Source organism: Leiobunum rupestre, chromosome 3 (genome assembly GCF_980474605.1).
Source record: "Leiobunum rupestre chromosome 3, qqLeiRupe1.1.hap1, whole genome shotgun sequence".
Lineage (NCBI taxonomy): Eukaryota > Metazoa > Arthropoda > Arachnida > Opiliones > Sclerosomatidae > Leiobunum > Leiobunum rupestre.
The window spans coordinates 34921482-34940345 of record NC_143386.1 but is presented as its reverse complement, the minus strand read 5'-3'; the positions used below and the strand labels follow the sequence as shown (position 1 = coordinate 34940345).

Below are 18864 nucleotides of genomic sequence, written 5' to 3'. Positions count from 1 at the left end.
TAATAATTAACAACCTGGCGAATCTGCCCTTCCATCTGCGCAGACATTTAGGGGTGTTTCTTTCACTTTTTCTAACAGTTTCTCCTGTTCACTATGAAATTTAAAAAGCAAAATTCATATACAAATAAAATTAAATAAAAAAGAATGGATATAGCTTATAATTTTTCTATTATTGGATGAAACATTCTTTGGTAATAGAAATACATTCTCAAACTGAAGCACTGGAGTTTAAATTGTTTCAAAACCATAAAAAATTTAGTGGGCAAAGCTCCAGAAAAGAATATGCACGCAGCGAGTAAATAATTTCCCCAAGCTGTTTCACCAAATTTTGGCTGGCTTGACCATTTCAATGCTCAGAAAAGAACCAGAAATTCTTCGTTTAAAATTTGATACTGGACTTTTATGGCATACATGGCAAATTTTGAAAAGTGCGAAGAGACATGATGAAAAGACAATAAACATATCCTCAAGATGAGGATCAAGTTCAGATGGAAAGGTCTCTCTATATATAAAAATAAATATAATACCTTGAAAAATTTATTCAAATTTAATATCATTTCAAATAAATTACTCGGAAGATTCAAAGTCCTCATCAGTCTCTTGACTACCAGTTAAAGTCTCACTGTTCGCTTCGTAAGTATAATCAATAAGGTGCGGGTCACTTCTAGTTGATAGAGCTCCTTGGGAAAAAGTAATAGGCTCTGGGAAAGGTTCTTCAGGAAAATCTTCTTCTGGTTCGGACTCGTAGGTATCAGGTTGATCCACAATTGGAGTAGAAAAACATATAGGGGAGGGAAATGGTTATGTAAAACCTAAATCTAAACAAACTAAGTTGTTATGAATTGTACATTCCAAGTTAACTTTATTTTTACAAATTGGAAGGACCATGGCTCCTATGTCTCTTCTCTTTGGTTCTGAGGTTTGAACAGCCATCGATTTATTAGTTTTCTAAAATCAATTCCATTTATATCTTAAATAAATTTTACAATAAAGAAGAAAAAAATTTCTTACCCTAGAGGCATAGGAATGAAACTCTAAAGCCTGCACTGAACTCTCAGCATCGCTAAAACTCAAGTCCAATCCGTGTGAAAGCAAAGGCAGTGGAACATTCTCTATACTTTCTTCTACATTTAATGCTTTTGGATTTTCCATTGGTTCGGGGATTGGAGCCTCTACAAAGCTTGGTCCAGCATCAGGGTCACTAAGTCTCAATCTTTTAGACTGGTTAAGATCATTATTTAAATGTGGTACTGATCCACGTTTAAGACGTTGTTTTTAACCAGCAGCATTAAAGTTATAACAGTGAGGAACCCAATCGTCAGATCTCCCTAATATATTAATCCACTGACTTTTAATAGTAGGATCATTGGGAAATCCATGAAACATTACACTATGTCCTTTTGTGTTCCAGCAGACATCTGTAGGTGTAGAAAGTTACTGTTAGACTGATTTGTTCGGCAACTGTTAAATAATACTCATAAAATTAATCTCTTACCGATGAAGTTGAACTGAAACAGCTTAAATTACTATTCAATAACCTTTATAAGCTTTTTAAAAGCACTTATTATGTTTATAAATACAATTTTGCTTGAAGTAGGCTTAGCAAAATAAGCGAGTGCCAAAATTCCGGTTTTGGGAGGGTAGTCTCGAAGGTCGAAAAGAGCGGCGATTGGTTCCCCTATATGAATCTTGACGGCGGCAAAATACAGTGGAAATCGGCTGGCGTCTGCTACAGCCAGTTTTCACTGAAGTTTTTATTTAATTAAAAATTGAATTTAATCAATAAAATTTTGTAAGTACCATTTTCGTACTTATTTTAGAATTAGAAAAAGAATTAATATAGGTTTAATAGGGATTTCATTATCCCTTTAACATCTAAATCTTAAAAATAAAAACTTTGATCTGATAAGAAATGCCTTCTTCGCATATTGATTTTCCTTGACAAAGTGCGCTTGTACATTTACTCTAAAAAATCAACTGTTTTGTTATTTTGAGAATAAGCCATGAACATTTCAATAAATTTCATAAGAATTTCAAGCAAAAGAACTACAATCGATCCAATTAAAAACCAAAACCAGTAATAGAATGCCATTGACAGATCTTTCGTTGTCAGACTTTGAACCTCTTCCTTCGGCTTGCTCCATTTTATGATAATTTTTAAATTTTGTACTCTGAAAAACATCTGGTGTGAAAGAAAATTTGTATCGAATAAAGAAAAAACTAATTTAAACTAAGGGTGTTTGGAGTGTCATTCCATAAATCTCTCCATAGAGGAATAAAAGGCTTAGCTTATATTCAAAACATTTCAAATACAATACTGTCTATTGGTAAAAGCTTGACAAGGTCTACTGTATTTTTGAACCCGGTCATTGTACAAAGGTTTTCTTAAAATACCTTCTTTTCGTAATTTAAAGGACAGAGGTCATTGACACCATATAAATGATTATTATGAAAACAATTTTAGCTATTAAAACGGAATTAACCTAAGTTCAATAAGATTAATAAATAATAATCAGCTAGTCTAATACCACCACCTTACACCTAAGCCATCAAGTGACTTTTAAAGCCATGCGTTGTAGAAAAACCCATGAGGTTTTGACCCAAATTGTTTTCCCAAAAGAGGGACATTCGAACATTTCAAGGTCGTTGTAACGAGAACTTTTCTCATCGGGAATAGCCTTTTTTCGCGTTTCTTTATTTCAAAAAAAGCGCGAAAAGGACAGAAGAAGAATAAATGTCGGGACGAACGAAGGCCATTTTTGTCAAGTCGGATTTTTCATTTAACTTGTAAAATTTTGTAAATAAACCTTTGGTTTCGTTAAGTTGTAGCATAATTTCTCGTGAAGAAAACTTTATTGTGCCGAAAACCCGGGAGTACTTTAGATTAGGACGGAATTATTTCGCGTAGTAATTAAAAAAGACGTGAAATAACGGACGAGAAATACAAGAAGGTGCTATGGCTGACGGACAACAGGGCGAAGATTTATTAGTAGAAGATGAAGATCTGAAACGGTTAATAAAAAAGAGAGCGGCGGCTAGAGGACAAATTACGAAGACGGCAAATAAGTTGAAAGAGGAATATGATAGACCGGAGGGTGTAAACAAAAATAAATTAAAAGCCTGGCTTAAGACACTAAAAGAAAAAGCGGAAGCCCTGAGAGGAATGGATACTATGGTTCAAGACGAATTGGATATGGAAAAAATTGAAGAGGATATATCACAATCCGAAGAATTTCAAGAAACGGTATTAATTTGGTCATACCAGATTGACGAATCGCTCGAATCGACTGTTGTTGCCTCACCAACCGTGATTAATCAAACAATCAGCGCTGGACTACCGGCTACCTCCAATCATCCAGGATCTGTGGTAAATAACCCAGTTTTAATATCTAATCCTAGTTTACCGTCTCAAATCCAACAATTTGGGCCAAGTCAAGGAACCCAGAACCCTATCGGTCGGTCCTCCTCAAATCACGAATCTCCCGAAACTAGAAATCACCAAATTCAATGGTGACCCAAACAAATGGTAAAATTTTTGGTTCCTATTTGAGGCAGCAATTCATAACAATTGTGGAATAAACCCCATCAATAAGTTTTGCTACCTCAGATCATATTTGGAGGGAACCGCGGCGAATGTAATAGAAGGTCTAGAATTAGGGGAAGAAAATTATAAAAATGCCATTGAGCTACTGAAGAAGCGATTTGGAGGAAAGAACGATCGGGTTATAGTCCACATTAATAAGTTAAGACACATAGAACCGATAGAAAATTCAAAAGACGTAGTGGGGCTGCGAAATTTCTTTGACAAATGCGAGGTGGAAGTAAAAAGCCTACACGCACTGGGAGTAGCAGGTGGCGATAGCTATGGAACGATATTATGTCCCATGATCTTAGATAAATTACCAGAAGACATTAATTTGGACTATACCCGAACAAACGAAAATGATAGCGAATTAAACCTATTGGATTTGATGGAATTTCTGAGGAAAGAGGTACAAAGTAGGGAGCGAGCCAGATCCTATAAAAGCACGAAGGCAGCGCAAGCTAAGGAGGGGGACGATTCGAAGAAAAAGAATGACGCGCAAGCGCAAAGGTATAAAACCCGAGGCGCGGGAAATTCAAATTACAAACGGTCGGACCCACCGAAAACGGACCTCTCGAGTACGCAACCGAGCAGAGCGTCGGCCGCTAGTTTAGCTACGGGTACAGAGTTTCCATGTTTATTTTGCCAAAAGATAAATCACAAAAGCGAGGCCTGTTTTAAGGTAGCTTACGTAGAAGAAAGGAAGGGGATTTTGAAAAAGTTGGGTCGTTGCTACATATGCGTATATGGGCGCCATCTAGCGACAACTTGCGCAGAAAAAATAAAGTGCCCACGATGTGAGCGCAGGCATCAGGAAGCCGTATGCCAAGACCCCGAGGCAGAAAAAAGGAAGAAAGGGGAAATACCCCCCAAAACAGAAAGCAGCGTCACGAGTAACAACTCGGTGGCGACGGAGGAGAATGAATGGTCCGATTCCGTTCTCTTACAAACGGCTAGAGTAAAAGCGGAGGGGGAAAATAAAAACCTTCCCGTACGGATTTTGATTGACAGCGGTAGTCAAAGGACGTTCATTTTAGAAGCTTTATCTAAGAAGCTCGACCTCCCCATTGTGGGAGAAATAGATCTGGAAATACATACGTTTGGAGAGAAGGCGCCGAAAAGGGTGCGAAGTAAGAAGGTTCTACTGACTTTAAGGAGCCTATTAGATCATCAAAAATGGATTCAAGTAGTAGCTTTGGAAACGCCCTCTATTAATACGGCAGCTTTCAATGTTCCAGGAACGGAAATAAAGAAAGCGCTTGAAAACAAAAGGCTACCAATGGCTGATAAACCATTAGACAAGAACGACAGAAAAGACGGATTATCTGTACTAATAGGGTCAGATTTTTATTGGAGACGGGCCGAATAGAAAAATTAAACGAAGATGGGCTAACCGCCGTAGAAAGCACGTTTGGGTGGGTGGTTCAGGGACCCACGGAAATCTCGAATCAGAATGTTGGAAATAGAGTTAATACAGTTTGTGTTAACTTCATAAATACCAAATTTATCGAACAAGAAGAAATATCGAAAGATTTACGAAAATTCTGGGAATTGGAATCATTAGGAATAGCGGATTCCGGTTCAAAAGTAGGTGCACTGGATGAAGAAGCGATAAAGCTGTTCAATGGGTCGGTAAAATACGAGAATGGCCGCTATACTGTACCACTTCTGTGGGCAAGACCTCCTGAAGATTTATCGCTCAATTACCTGGCATCTAAAAGAAGGCTTATGAACCTCATCCCTCAATTCAAGAAAGACGAAAAATTATTCTCGGAATACCGTAATACTTTACAACAATATCTTGAAGAAGGAATTATCGAGAGAGTGGAAGACGAAAAAGTAAATGGGCCGATTAGTTATCTCCCACATCGGGCGGTAGTGGACCTAGGACGCGCGACGACGAAGGTACGATTAGTATTTGACGGGTCAGTCTACGAAAAGGGAAAATTCTCGTTAAATGGGTGCGTTTTAACGGGACCTCATTTAAACCCGGACATTCAGGACATATTGGTCAAGTTTCGCGTTCATGAAGTGGTAGTTACGGCGGACATCGAGAAGGCCTTCCTTCAAATCGGATTTCAACTAAAAGACAGGGACGCCGTAAGATTCTTGTGGTTCCAAGAACCCATTAATTTGCAAGAACCCATGAAGATAATTCAACTACGATTCACTCGAGTTCTTTTCGGAGTCTCGTCCAGCCCTTTCATACTTGCAAAGACAATAAGATACCACGCGGAGAAGTACGTCGATCAGTACCCAGAAACTGTTAAGATAATCAACGACGATACTTACGCGGACGATTTATTAACGGGAGGAAGAAATGACGAAGAAGCCTATCGCATCGCGGTAGAAGCCAAAAGAATTCTCAGAGAAGCAAAAATGAACTTGAGAAAGTTTCAGTCGAATTCGCAATCACTCTGCAAACGTTTAAAGGAAGACGGCATTGAGGTATCGTCCATAGAAGAATACCCAATCCGGAAGATACTGGGGGTTCCTTGGAACCCTCAGACGGATGAGTTTTCGTACGACGCCAAAGAGCTAATAAAATTGTCGTTAACTTTAGAAGACACCAAACGAAGTGTATTGAAAACCTCCGCCCAACTATTTGACCCGTTAGGTCTAATATCACCCTTTGTGGTAAGGATCAAGATTTTATTTCAAAGAATTTGGCAATACGGAGTAGATTGGGACGATCCATTGCCCGAAGAATTGTCAAGTGAATGGCGTGATTGGTGCTTGGAACTTGAACTTTTAGAACAGGTGAAAATTCCAAGATGTTATAGACCGAATTCGAATGAAGAAGAAACCAAATGTCAATTACATTGCTTCTCGGACGCCAGCGAAAAGGCGTATGGAGCGGTCCTTTATGTCAGATATGTCACAACGACGGGACGGATAATCGTAAATATGGTTTCCTCGAAGACTAGGGTTGCACCACTTAAGAGGGTGACACTTCCTAGATTAGAGTTGTTGGGAGCGTTGGTTGGTGCTCGACTAACTACTCGACTAAAGAAATTATTTCCGGTTCAAGAATCCGATGTTTACTATTGGAGCGACTCAACAATCGCAATCAGCTGGGTAAGAGGTTCGCCGGAAGATTGGAAGCCCTTTGTCGCCAATCGGGTTTCCGAAATTCAAAATTCAACGGAACCAAGGGCTTGGAAACATTGCAAAGGAAAAGAGAACCCAGCGGATGTTTTGAGTCGAGGCCAGGGAATAAGGAAACTTAGAGAAAACGCAACCTGGTGGCACGGACCCCAGTGGCTCAGTCAGCCTCGTGAATTCTGGGTACACCGCTCTGAAATCAAATCAGACCCGGAGAAGCTGGACGAAGAAAGAAGAGTGTCGCGTCAAGAGACAATTTAGAATAGCGTGGAAATCGAACCGAAACGAGAAGACTTGTTAGATATTAACAAGTATGAAGACTTAAGAAAATTAATCAGGGTGACGGCTTGGGTAAAGCGCTATACTCTAGCAGCAGTCCGAAAGAAAGTTGGGAATCTAAAACCCTTCAGAGACGACGACAGAATACTAAGAATAGGAGGCAGACTACAAGACTCGACCTTCTCGTTTGAAACCAAACATCCTATTCTCCTTCCGAATGACCATCAACTTACTCGAATGGTAATCATGTCCGCCCATCGCGACGTAATGCATTCGGGAGTGGCGGCCACGCTTACAGAAGTGAGAGAGATGTTTTGGATTCCAAAGGCCAGACAAACAACAAAGAAAGTCTTACGAGATTGCCTTACCTGTAAGAAATGGAGATTAAAGCCCATGGACGTAGAGTGGGCTCTGTTACCAAAAGATAGAATAAGCGAGTCGTCTCCCTTCGAGGTAACGGGTGTTGATTTCGCAGGGCCCGTATACGTTAAGGGAGTAAATGGAAAAAGGGATAAGTCTTACATCGCATTAATCACTTGTGGAACCATTAGAGCTGTACATTTAGAGTTGGTTTCCAAGTTGACAACCGAATGTTTCCTATTAGCTCTACGGAGGTTTGTTTCTAGAAGAGGTCTAATAAAAACGATCTATTCAGACAACGCTAAAACCTTCAAGAAGGCCGATAGAGAGTTGATCACCATTTGGAAGCATTTGGACGTGAAAAAGATGGGTGAATTTCTAGGCTCTCGAGGCATCCAATGGAAATTCATCATTGAACGAGCGCCGTGGTACGGAGGATTGTATGAGCGACTGGTTAGACGATAAAGACAGCTTTGAAGAAGACGTTGGGAAATGCGTTTCTCAATTTTGAAGAGATGGGCACTGTCTTAACGGAGACAGAGGCTACCATCAATAGTAGACCAATTACCTATCTTAACGACGATTCTATTGATCCCGAACCTTTAACCCCAGCCAATTTCCTTATTGGGCGCCGATCATCTTCTATCCCTTTCCCACTGACGGTTCGAGACGTTAGTTCCAGTGACTTACGGAAAAGATGGAAGTATCAGAACACTATCCTGAATCGCTTATGGCAGAGATGGAGTCACGAATACTTGCTGGCGCTGAAGACGGCACACGAAAGCAAACGTGTGAAGAAAACAGGAGAACTGAAGGCCGGAGATGTGGTCATTATATCTGATGACAAGTTACTTAGGCAACAATGGAAGATCGCGCGAGTCATCGAATGTCATGTCGGTTGCGATAAACAAATACGGTCTTGTTCGTTGAGATTACCTTCGGGAACGGTGATTAGAAGAGCGGTTAAATTGTTGTGCTTATTAGAAATTAATAACTGAGAAAAAAAATTCCGTGATGAGCAAGCTCATGGCCCGGGAGTGTAGAAAAACCCATGAGGTTTTGACCCAAATTGTTTTCCCAAAAGAGGGACATTCGAACATTTCAAGGTCGTTGTAACGAGAACTTTTCTCATCGGGAATAGCCCTTTTTCGCGTTTCTTTATTTCAACGGGGAGTGGTACTTTCTTTTGTAATGGCAGCCCCGAGCCTGGTACTGAACAGTTTTCAACGAAAAAAAAGCGCGAAAAGGACAGAAGAAGAATAAATGTCGGGACGAACGGAGGCCATTTTTGTCAAGTCGGATTTTTCATTTAACTTGTAAAATTTTGTAAATAAACCTTTGGTTTCGTTAAGTTGTAGCATAATTTCTCGTGAAGAAAACTTTATGCGTACAAGGGTGGTGACAAGACCTTAATGACACGGGAGTCAACAGCGCCCTACACTCACTATAACCGCTAGCCTCCACAGGTTTTTATGAAGGGGAAACCAAAGAACTCGAGTCAAACCCCTTTAACCAGCGGGGATAGAACTTGCAAAGTCATCGCAGAGTGAGTTGTTCATTTCCATTTAATTAAGATCGGCCAACCCATGGTGGCATGCCACGGTGAATCCATGTGGAATAGCCCAGCGGATAAAATATTTAAATAAAACCAATTGTCTATCATTAGCGAGTAGAAAACGAGACCGAATTTCTTTTTAAAAAACATCAGAAATTCACTCAACGCTCCACAAAGGTGAAACTCAAAAGCCGTCGCAGGATTTCCCGCCTCTGCCGTCAAAAACGGTTTGGAGGAAAAAATCTGCGCTTTGCGACAGATGCGACGTTTTTATTTTATAGAACCTGCTTCGTCACTCAAAAACATAACAGGATTCTCCAAATTTACAACTTGTTTAAATACGTTTTCTTAATTTAAAACACTTTTTCCAATGTGAAGCTGTGAAATTAAGTAAATAACACTACACATCAACTAACATTCAATCACATCTGCCTTGGAACTATAGTGCTGGCGACTATAACTCAGGGATAAACCTTTTTACCTCTCCGAGAGGACAAAGTCCCCTAGGAGGGGTTATACAATCACCGTGTCTGTCTGTCTGTGTGTCTGTGTGTCAGTCCTGCGAACGCGTTCGCATTTTCCGTGCAAAGATTAATCATTGCGTACGCAGTTTCTCGAAATTTCTGCGTTCGCAGTTGCTAGGACTGTCGAAGGGTTGGCAAAACCACCGTGCGACGGTGAGCGTCAACGAATAAATTTGCGATTGGGTTTGGTTTGGATGGTGTTTTTTCGTTAACGCTCACCGTCGTGATTGGATATTTCATAATTGTAATGTTTATGTGTAGGGTGTGAATTTTATGACGGTTGAGGTTGTTGTGTTTATGTTATGACGGCTGTGGGTGTTGAATCTGTTGAGTTTGATTTTGTTGAGTATGTTTGTGTTTGTGTTTGTTGGTTTGTACCGGCGTTTCTCTTCTTAATGACTTTGGGATGGACCGAGTGCTGAGTGTTATGCAACCTCTCAATGTCCAATGGCAGGGTTTCCACCAATTTTACACGATAATCGTCTTAGTATCATTTTGCGATTTATTTAATACATTTTTTATTGGTGTGGATATTTGGACACCTACGATACCTAATGCAGTCATTGATTTCCTGGGTGTGCGAGTCATTATATGATATGGCAAATTGGATGGTATTGGTCTTTTTCATGCGGTATGTGTCACAACGGCAACAGGAAGTCTACGAGTCGTCCACTACCAGAAGTCGAATATATTGCTATTCTACGGTATCTTCATCAAGGGCGAGTGTTGAAATAAAATGAGCGTTAAAGATGCGGCAAGTATTTCGTAAGCGAGAAAAATACAAATACCCTCTGTAGATATTTCTTTGATTAAAATTGGCTTCGTATTATATTTAACTGATAAACTTGTACTGTAAATAGGGTTAAATTCAATTGTGCATTGTTTTAGTACGTCTAACTCGCTGTTGTAACTACCTAATTTATATTATTCTGAATAAATTTAACTCGGTTGTTTCGTCTCAATTATTTTAATTAAAATTAAAATTTTATACCGGGCGGGATTGAACCGGGATTACGTTTTTAGTAAATAACTCTGAATTGCGGAGATATATCTCTAAGGGTCATCTCGAGAAATTAATACCACTAGGGACATTTCTTCCGAGGATAGGTATATTTTGGCTTGCCAACTTGTTAAAGAAACGTTGTAAGGGTTAACGAACCTACGACATGACAATTTCATATTATTTTGCTTTGATTGTAAAGATAGTTTAAAAGGGGGAATTCATAAAACGTAGAACGTAGAATTATTGCGTCCGACTTCAATGCAATTGAATAGGGAGTCGTGCGCAAAATATTTTGCGATGGAGCAAAATCGCGATTCATAAAAATGTTCAAACGGCGCTGAGCGCAGGAAGTAAAAAAATATTCTACGTGCGACAGAGACTATCTAAACGGAGAACAGAACGCTTGTTTCAATTTATATTGGCAAAACGGAATATTTGACTTGTACTGAAACCTTTAACATTGCTTGAGAACGTGTGGCAATAGCATTTTATCTGATATTTTTTTCTAGATATTTCTTCCGTAAATTTTACAATTTACCAACAAAATAAAGTATAGCAATGTATTATTTTTGTAAATTAAAGTAAACTCAGCGAAGTTAGCGTATATGATAATCCGATCGTGTATGAACGTGAAAGAAGACAGATGATTCTATAAAATGAAGTTAACACAAAATATCAACATCGACAACATATAAGTACAATCGTAGAAAGCGCGATTAGCATTCGCGGTAGAAAGTTCAAAATTCCTTTATCACGTACTGGTAGACTTATAAATAAAAGAGACAAAGATTAACTTAATTACTCTACTTTGTGAACTTCGACCTAAAGTTTGTAAAACCAACTATTATTAAAGTAATTGATAAATTTAAAAACGGGCCAATCAACGTGAGGGTACTTTTAAGTCCAGCCTTTTGGGTTAAAATGTAGATTTAGCAATTTATGGTAGTTTCGACGATAACGAAATCTTTTGAAAAAAGAGCTAATTTACTAGGGATGCAACGGATAACCGGAACCGGAACCCCGAAGAACCGAGTAAATTCTAGGAACCGGAACCGATAATATGAAAATTTGATAACCGTATCCGGAACCGGAACCGGAACCGAGTTTTACATTGTTTTAAACGGTTTTTAAACGGTTCTATAACTTTATTTACCAATATTTAGCGCATTTTGAAGTTTAGTAATTTAACTTCCTAATTTACTATTAGCAGGATGACCAGACTCCCTATATTTCCTATATTTTCCTATATTTTAATGCTTTCCTATAAATTCCTTTATTTTCACCTATTTTCCTATAATTTCCTATAAATTCCTTTATTTTCACCTATTTTCCTATATTTTCCTATAAATTCCTTTATTTTCACCTATTTTCCTATAAATTCCTTTATTTTCACCTATTTTCCTATATTTTCCTATAAATTATTGCTCTTTTTAAAATGAAAGAACTTTTTTTTGTACGTGTCATAGAACATCTAGTTCTAACACTGCCACTTTCGAACAAAATCGTGAAATGTGCGGGCTTTGTAAATCCGCTAAGTGATCCAATAATGCAAAAAGCAGTGTACCAAAAATTATCAATATTCTAGTCAAAGTATACAGATATGCAATAACTACCTTATTTTTCCACCTAGATTTTCCTATTTAGTGTCATATATTTTCATATAATTCGCTGGTGCAGTTTCCTATATTTTCCTATAATTCGCCTCTAAAATTCCTATTTTTCCTATAAAACTTCCAACGCCTTTCCCTGGTCACCTTGTATTAGTTTTTCATATAAACTCATCTTCATCCAATCTCAGATAACTGTTAATGCCTTAATGACATTCGCGACCGATTACTCATTCTACATCGGGGGCTAAGCTCCTAGACCCCCGTTTCGTTCCTCTTTGCCCCCTCAAACTTCTAAAACGTTCCTACGCCCCTGAAATGAGGAGCGGAAGGGAAGGCAATGGCTCCCCAAAACTTGAAAGTATATCAATTCCCCCCCCCCTCCATCTTGAAACTATGAAAGCGTGGGAATTTTCAAACCGAAGATTGCATAACGCGCTTACATGAGTTCCCTACGAGAGAATAGTAGCAATAATTTGTTTTAATTATTTTACATTAAGTCATCTAGATCGTGATTCTGGTCGGACTTGGGAGTCTGAACTCCAGACGCTGATTGCCGTGATTTATCTGAATCTTTTCACTAAGTGCTTAAAGCCATTTTTAAGCGTTTTATATATTTAACATGCAATTACGTGTTAGCCCTAACTCTAGATGGCGATAATCGCGACTCGGCCTTAATGATTATAAGGGACCCCAAAAACAGTTTAGCGGGAGGACCCTGAACCCTTAGCTACGTCACTGAGAAAGCTACTATTTTTAATTTTTATATTATTTTATTACAAATTTTATATTCTAAATAAATAAATCTGGTGGATTTTATTTATCTTTAACTTTGATTTGCTTGTGTATTTAACTTTATTTAATACTAAACACACTGAAACCGTATAGGAACCGTTTAAGAACCGGAACCGATAAATTAAAATTTTAAGAACCGGAACCGTAACCGGAACCGATAAAGCAAAAATTTAGGAACTGGAACCGAGATAGTCCAAAAAAGTGGAACCGTTGCATCCCTATAAGTTACGTCCATCCACCTCTTGCTTTAATGTAGCTTTTATTTTATCATATTTATATCGACTATTCTTTTACGAGGATTTTTAATAACAATAGTAACCATTTTCATCGGTTTTCGATGATAAATATATAGCCATGAAGTTTTATTAGTGAAAATATAATTATGAACGACGGTTACAAAATAATAATGATCTGGTTTTAAAGGCATTTGTAACGACTAATGTGGAACCTCTTTAGAGTATCTTTTATAATTCTGATGCTGAAAATGAAGTAATTTCTTTCGTAATCGAAATTTAACTTTTATTCGGCAGTTTATTTGTTTTAACTTTTATTATCGTAAAGTTAGGTCCTTAAGCGCTATGAAGTCAAAACCACTAGAACTGTTGGGAAACAAATTAACGACTATAACTAGGGAGCTATACTTTATGACAATTCGCAGTTAGCTACAAGTTCCATATAATTGAAGCATATTACAATATGATTTTAACAATTTTATTACACAAAATTATCAAACAATCCAAAATTGCGTTGGTGCGCTCCATTTGCAAAAAAAAAGGACAAAATTGATTGTTAGCCCTTTTTACCTATTTAACAACGGTCCTATTGACAATGCTCGTAATCAAAAACATCTATAATATTCCATATATTGAGCCATGTGTGAGTGACATAATAACTATTGTCTTGCTAGATATAATCACCTTCAGCAGGTATGGAAATAGATTTAAGTCAGATATTTATAGGTTGTACTAGATGATACACAAATATTGAAAATTTGGGTTACGGTAAAAGTAACGCCAGCAGTGGATTTCAAACAAATTTAAGGGTGATTTTTGGGCGAGAAATAAATATTTCGCTACACAAGAAAATTGACAGATCGCCTTTAAAAGTGAATTCCACCTTCTTTTTTAGCGTTAATCTAGCTCAAAGACTTAGAGCGCGGCAGGTAAATATATCAGTACGGCGGCTTATTTGAAGTTTTTTTTTGGGAAACACGTTCGAACAACATTCCATGCTGAATATTTTATACAATAAAGAAACTTCCAAAATTAAATCAAAAGATCCCAAGAAATCTTATCGTATTAACTGTTAAAAAGGGATTTAGCCACTAGATGGCGAGGTTATTGTCTGTGCGCAATAAATAGTTTATGGAAATTGAATGCTTCGCAACTTTGGTGTAAATGTAATTATACTTATTTGTCACGTTGAGTTTATATTTTTATTTCGCCTTGACAATATTTCCGAAATTCTTAATCATTGAAAGTTAATTTTAATATAACGCACGTAAATATTGTGATTGTTTGACTCCATTGACCAGATTCGAACGTAAAATTCGTAGTTCATGAATCTGTTGGATATGAACTCTTTTCTAAAATTGTCGATTCCTTGGTAAATTGTAGTCGAGTAAGAACTTTTCATGAATCCCGAGATTTCGTTTCGAACTAGCATTATTCCGCATGACCAAATTGAGATAAGTATTTTTTCAAATATTTTACGATTTTTCGTGTTAAAAGCTGAAAAATAATGAGTTGTTATTGGGTATTAGCCATCAGTAAACAGAAAAAAATAGATGACCAAATAATAATAATAATCAGCTAGGCTAATACCCAAGGCACCACCTTAGGCCTAAGTCATCGAGCGACTTTTAAAGCCATTAATTCAGGTGGCCGGCTTACAATGCGCAGGAGGGTGTTGGCCAGCCGTGCATGCCACGCGAGCCAACAGCTGCCTTCACTAAAGCCACGTTCACACTAGAGCCTAAAACCCAGTAAAGGTCTGTTTGAAGGCCAGTTTTGACCGCCGACGATAATTCTTGGTTCACACGCGCGAAATCGCTTCACCCCGGTTTACTTATAGCCAAGGCTTAACGCCATTTCAAATTATGACTAGAATTTTTAAAATACTAAAATGTATCCCTAAACAATTAGTTTATCATGTTTACTATACATACAATAATATTATTGGACATTATTTAGAATTTTATTCCCATTATTTTGGAAAATACGAGCAATTTGACTTCCCCGCATTTCGTTTTGAAAGCGATTCTAAGCGAGCGGACTTGGACAAGTTGCTTCCCGAACCAACACGAAGTGATTTCTCACGCTGGTTTCGAAAACTAGTTATCTAAACGAAGCGATTTAAGGGGTAAGTGTGAAATTAGCTTAACTATTGCCGTTAACCTAAACAAGTTTTTATGGAAGGGGAAACCGAAGAGCTCGAGGGAAAACCCCTTTAACCAGTGGGGAGAGAACTTGCAAACTCAACACGGAAGGAGGTGTTCCGAATTTTCACAATAGGAGGACACAAAGTGAGGGGCATACTTAATCCTAAAATTTTATGACAACTAACTGAGGAAATACCGGCGCAATGATATCCTCTGTGTCCGTGCTTGATATAATACGTCTGCAAGGAAATTTAACCGCGACTTCGAGGTTAAGATGGTTCATTCCTTCTTGACTTTGAGAATAGGAGCAGTTCTTCTCTCGTTAATCACGAGATAAACAAGCTGCTTTCTTTAGATATTCAGTAAACGGATATTCATTTATTTTAGCTACAAAAATCGGTTTTGCATTTCTTAAAAATGGGATTTTCATATTTTAAAACTATTGACATTTCAACAGCTCACACAGTATATTATTAATTTATGTGGTTTGCTAGCATTCCACCAAGTCGAAATCCGAACAGGGTTCAATCGTCACCAATGATTAAAAGTGGGTTTCTCGCGAGTTCTTCAGTTTCCCTTTTCCATAATACGTCTTCTGTTTAATTTTGCCACACTCCTACGCGATATAACCTTCAGGTGGTGTCTTATTTATAAACGTAGCTGTTTATGTTTGTTATTGTTTAAATGCGAACTTTTATAACTGAAATCGGGAGAACATGGTTAAAAAAATCAATAAGATAAATATTATATGCAAGTTATATCATCACTGGTTTAAGGTGTTTTCTACAGAGTTCTAAGGTTTCCCCTTTCCATAAGAGGTTAACGGTTATAGTTGGTATATGGAACTGTTGGCTCGCGTGGCAAGAAGGACTAGCCACCACCCTCCTACGCAATGTAACCCGGTCATTATAAGTCGTTAGATGACTTGGGCCTAAGGTGGTGCCTTGGGTATTAGCCTAGCTGATAATTATTATAATTATTATTATTATTTAAAAAAAAACTAAATTGCGTCATTGTACTTTATGTCTCCACATCATTGTACGTACAATCTGAAAAAAGCGGGTGTTTTCCACCATTGCTATAGCCACTTTAATAATACCAGGGAATTCAATGAGATAAATAATTTACCACGGTACATTTGAACGACTGGAAAAAACTTGCATTTTGAACACTCCGTTTGTAACAACAGACTAAATTGCGTCATTGAATTTAACGTTACCATATCATTGTACGATGTACTTACAAACTCGGAAAATGCAAGGATTTTGCACCACTGATGTAGTAATAACGACATCTTTGGTCCCTTTTGTTGTGTATGTTGTAATGAATAGATACACATTGGTTAAAGTGATCATTAACAAGTTTATTATTATCACATGGCGGTCTCCGGGAGCGACTGAGCCGCTGAGCTACCTGGGAGGTCCGGGATCAAGGAGGCTCAGTGGCGCCACCTGCCCAAGATACCGTGAGATACAAATAGGGAACCATTAATCTAAACATACAATACCAATACCAATATACAATATATACAACATGCTCTTTTTTAAGTATCTCTGTACCGACTAGGAAGTTTAATGTTATGTCTGGTTTGGGTTGTTTTCCTATTAAGAACTACACTTTGACTCGGTTCCTGTGAATCTTCTTCATAATTCTGGACTACTGGCGAACTTGGGAACGGAATTGGCCCTTGCAACTGTGCTAAACTGTAGAAAGGCGCTGGGGAATTTCCCTGCAACACTCTATCTGGAACGGATAAGCGTGCTGCCATGTAATCCTTGGTATCTTTTCCTGGTTGAACCCGTTCATGTAGTCTTCCTTGACTTGAAATCCCATTTCCACTTCCTTGTTCCTCTATTACCGATCTTTCTCCCCTTGCTATTGACACATCCTTCGGATGTGTTAAAAGATCCATTTCACCCAAGAGATGTGGAATCGCTAGTAGTGAGTGATCCTCATTTTCAGCGCCATCTTCTATGTCAACTGGACCCGATTGGTCACTCTGTGGAGATGGAGGTGGTGTTGCATATTTTTCTTGATTCTTCGAGTGTACGGTGTTTGAACGTGTAGCTTGTATAGGGTATGTGTAAATGATAGACACTGAGGAATCTGCGTTAGTACCTAGTGGTGCCGTAGCGTTTCGCTCCTGTCCTTTTCGATAATCTTGATTTGGGTAGATATCTTGATTGATATATTGATGTTCCACCTTGGGTTTTTTAACCGAATAGTCCACTCTTAACTGCTCACGTGTTCTGCGAAACACTTTACCATTTTCTGCCCTAATCATTTATGAATGTGGTTCGTGAGCCCGTGCAACTATAAATGCCTTTTTCCATATTCTGGGCCCTGTAATATACCATACTGGCATATTAACTTCTAATAGCAGAGGTTTTAGTGGTCGTCGCCCTTTTTGTTGCTCCATCATTGCTTGCTGGCGTCTTTTTAAAGAATTAATTATTGCTGTCGTTGGATATCTTGGTTTCAAAGCTGTTGTCGTTGTTGTTAAGGGTGTACGAATAGGTTGTCCCATCAGCATTTCTGCGGGTGATGGTAACTCCCCTATCGGTGTCGCCCTGTACTCATAAGAACATATTGCAAATCTTTTCCATCTTGTTTAGATTTCTTTGCCAGATTCTTTATGGTCTGAATTGTTAGCTCAGTAAATCCATTTGTTTTAGGATGATAAGGACTTGCTGTCACATGGTTGACACCCCATTGACGCAGAAATTGCTTAAAAACGTATGAATTGTAGGGTGGGCCATTATCTGATATTAAGGTTTGCGGGGCACCGTAGCGCGCAAAATGTGGATTTAAAAACTTTGTCATTGCTGCTGCGTTTGTTGATGAAAGTTCCATTGCCTCCACAAATTTTGAGAAATAGTCCACCAATATTACTACATTCATATTTTCGAGATGAAAAAGATCAGAACCGACTGTTTCCCATGGGCGTGATGGAACTGGAAATGGAATGATGGGTGGCTCATTGTTGGCTCTATCCCTTGCTCTACACGTTGTACACTGTCGTATGAAATCTGTAATTTCTTGAGCCATTCCAGGCCAATAAAATTGCTGTTTGGCTTTAGTAATACACGCAACTATCCCTTGGTGTGCTGCATGAATTTGATTAAGTGCCTGGTGTCGCAAATTAGAGGGGACGAATTAACGTTCGCCTCTATAAATCAGCCCGTCCTCCACATAGAATTCTTCTTAAATTGGCCATAAAACTTTGACCTCTGAGTGACATTTTTCACTAGATTTGGGCCAGCCTTTTTGAATGTATTGTATCAAAACTTGACTTGGGTGGTCTTTAGCCGAAGCATTTTCCATTTCTTTGATTTTGTGCTCGGTTAACACGGACAGCGAATGTATAACCACATGAGGGCCTTCTAATTCAGGTGTTTGAATATCCCTGCTTTTGCATGGTGCTCTTGATAGTGTATCAGCCACGTACATCTTGGACCCTGGGACGTATACCACGTTCATTCGGTATCATAACAATCGTAATAGCAATCTCTTAAGACGAGGTGACAAAAGATGCATTGGTCTCTGCACAATTGAGACTAATGGACGATCGTCTGTCTCTACGGTGAATATCGTGCCGGTGACGTAGTAATGGAAACGCTCGCACGCATAGACTATTCCAAGTAGTTCCCTTTCGATAGGGGCATACTTCTGT

At 38.4% G+C, this 18864-nt stretch overlaps 3 protein-coding genes across 3 annotated transcripts; all 3 read left to right on the top strand.

Moving 5' to 3' along the window:
- The first annotated feature begins 2956 nt into the window (after positions 1-2956).
- LOC149951588 (uncharacterized) lies at positions 2957-6949 on the top strand. The gene is made up of 3 exons (XM_090169599.1): positions 2957-3455; positions 3556-4910; positions 5012-6949. Exons 1-3 carry the CDS (start codon positions 2957-2959, stop codon positions 6947-6949), a joined length of 3792 nt encoding a protein of 1263 aa, XP_090025725.1.
- Positions 6950-7213: 264 nt separating this feature from the next.
- Positions 7214-7792, top strand: LOC149951587 (uncharacterized). The gene has a single exon (XM_090169598.1). It carries the CDS (start codon positions 7214-7216, stop codon positions 7790-7792), a length of 579 nt encoding a protein of 192 aa, XP_090025724.1.
- A 50-nt stretch (positions 7793-7842) lies between these two features.
- Positions 7843-8325, top strand: LOC149951586 (uncharacterized). The gene has a single exon (XM_090169597.1). It carries the CDS (start codon positions 7843-7845, stop codon positions 8323-8325), a length of 483 nt encoding a protein of 160 aa, XP_090025723.1.
- The last annotated feature ends 10539 nt before the right edge of the window (positions 8326-18864 follow it).

Bases quoted from the DNA above. Each gene is read 5' to 3' on its own strand.
- LOC149951587 (XM_090169598.1), top strand. From the start codon at position 7,214: ATGTCCGCCCATCGCGACGTAATGCATTCGGGAGTGGCGGCCACGCTT.
- LOC149951588 (XM_090169599.1), top strand. From the start codon at position 2,957: ATGGCTGACGGACAACAGGGCGAAGATTTATTAGTAGAAGATGAAGAT. The intron at 3,456-3,555 runs GTCGGTCCTCCT...TATTTGAGGCAG, and splicing joins AGGAACCCAGAACCCTATCG to CAATTCATAACAATTGTGGA. The intron at 4,911-5,011 runs GTACTAATAGGG...TGGGTGGTTCAG, and splicing joins ACAGAAAAGACGGATTATCT to GGACCCACGGAAATCTCGAA.
- LOC149951586 (XM_090169597.1), top strand. From the start codon at position 7,843: ATGGGCACTGTCTTAACGGAGACAGAGGCTACCATCAATAGTAGACCA.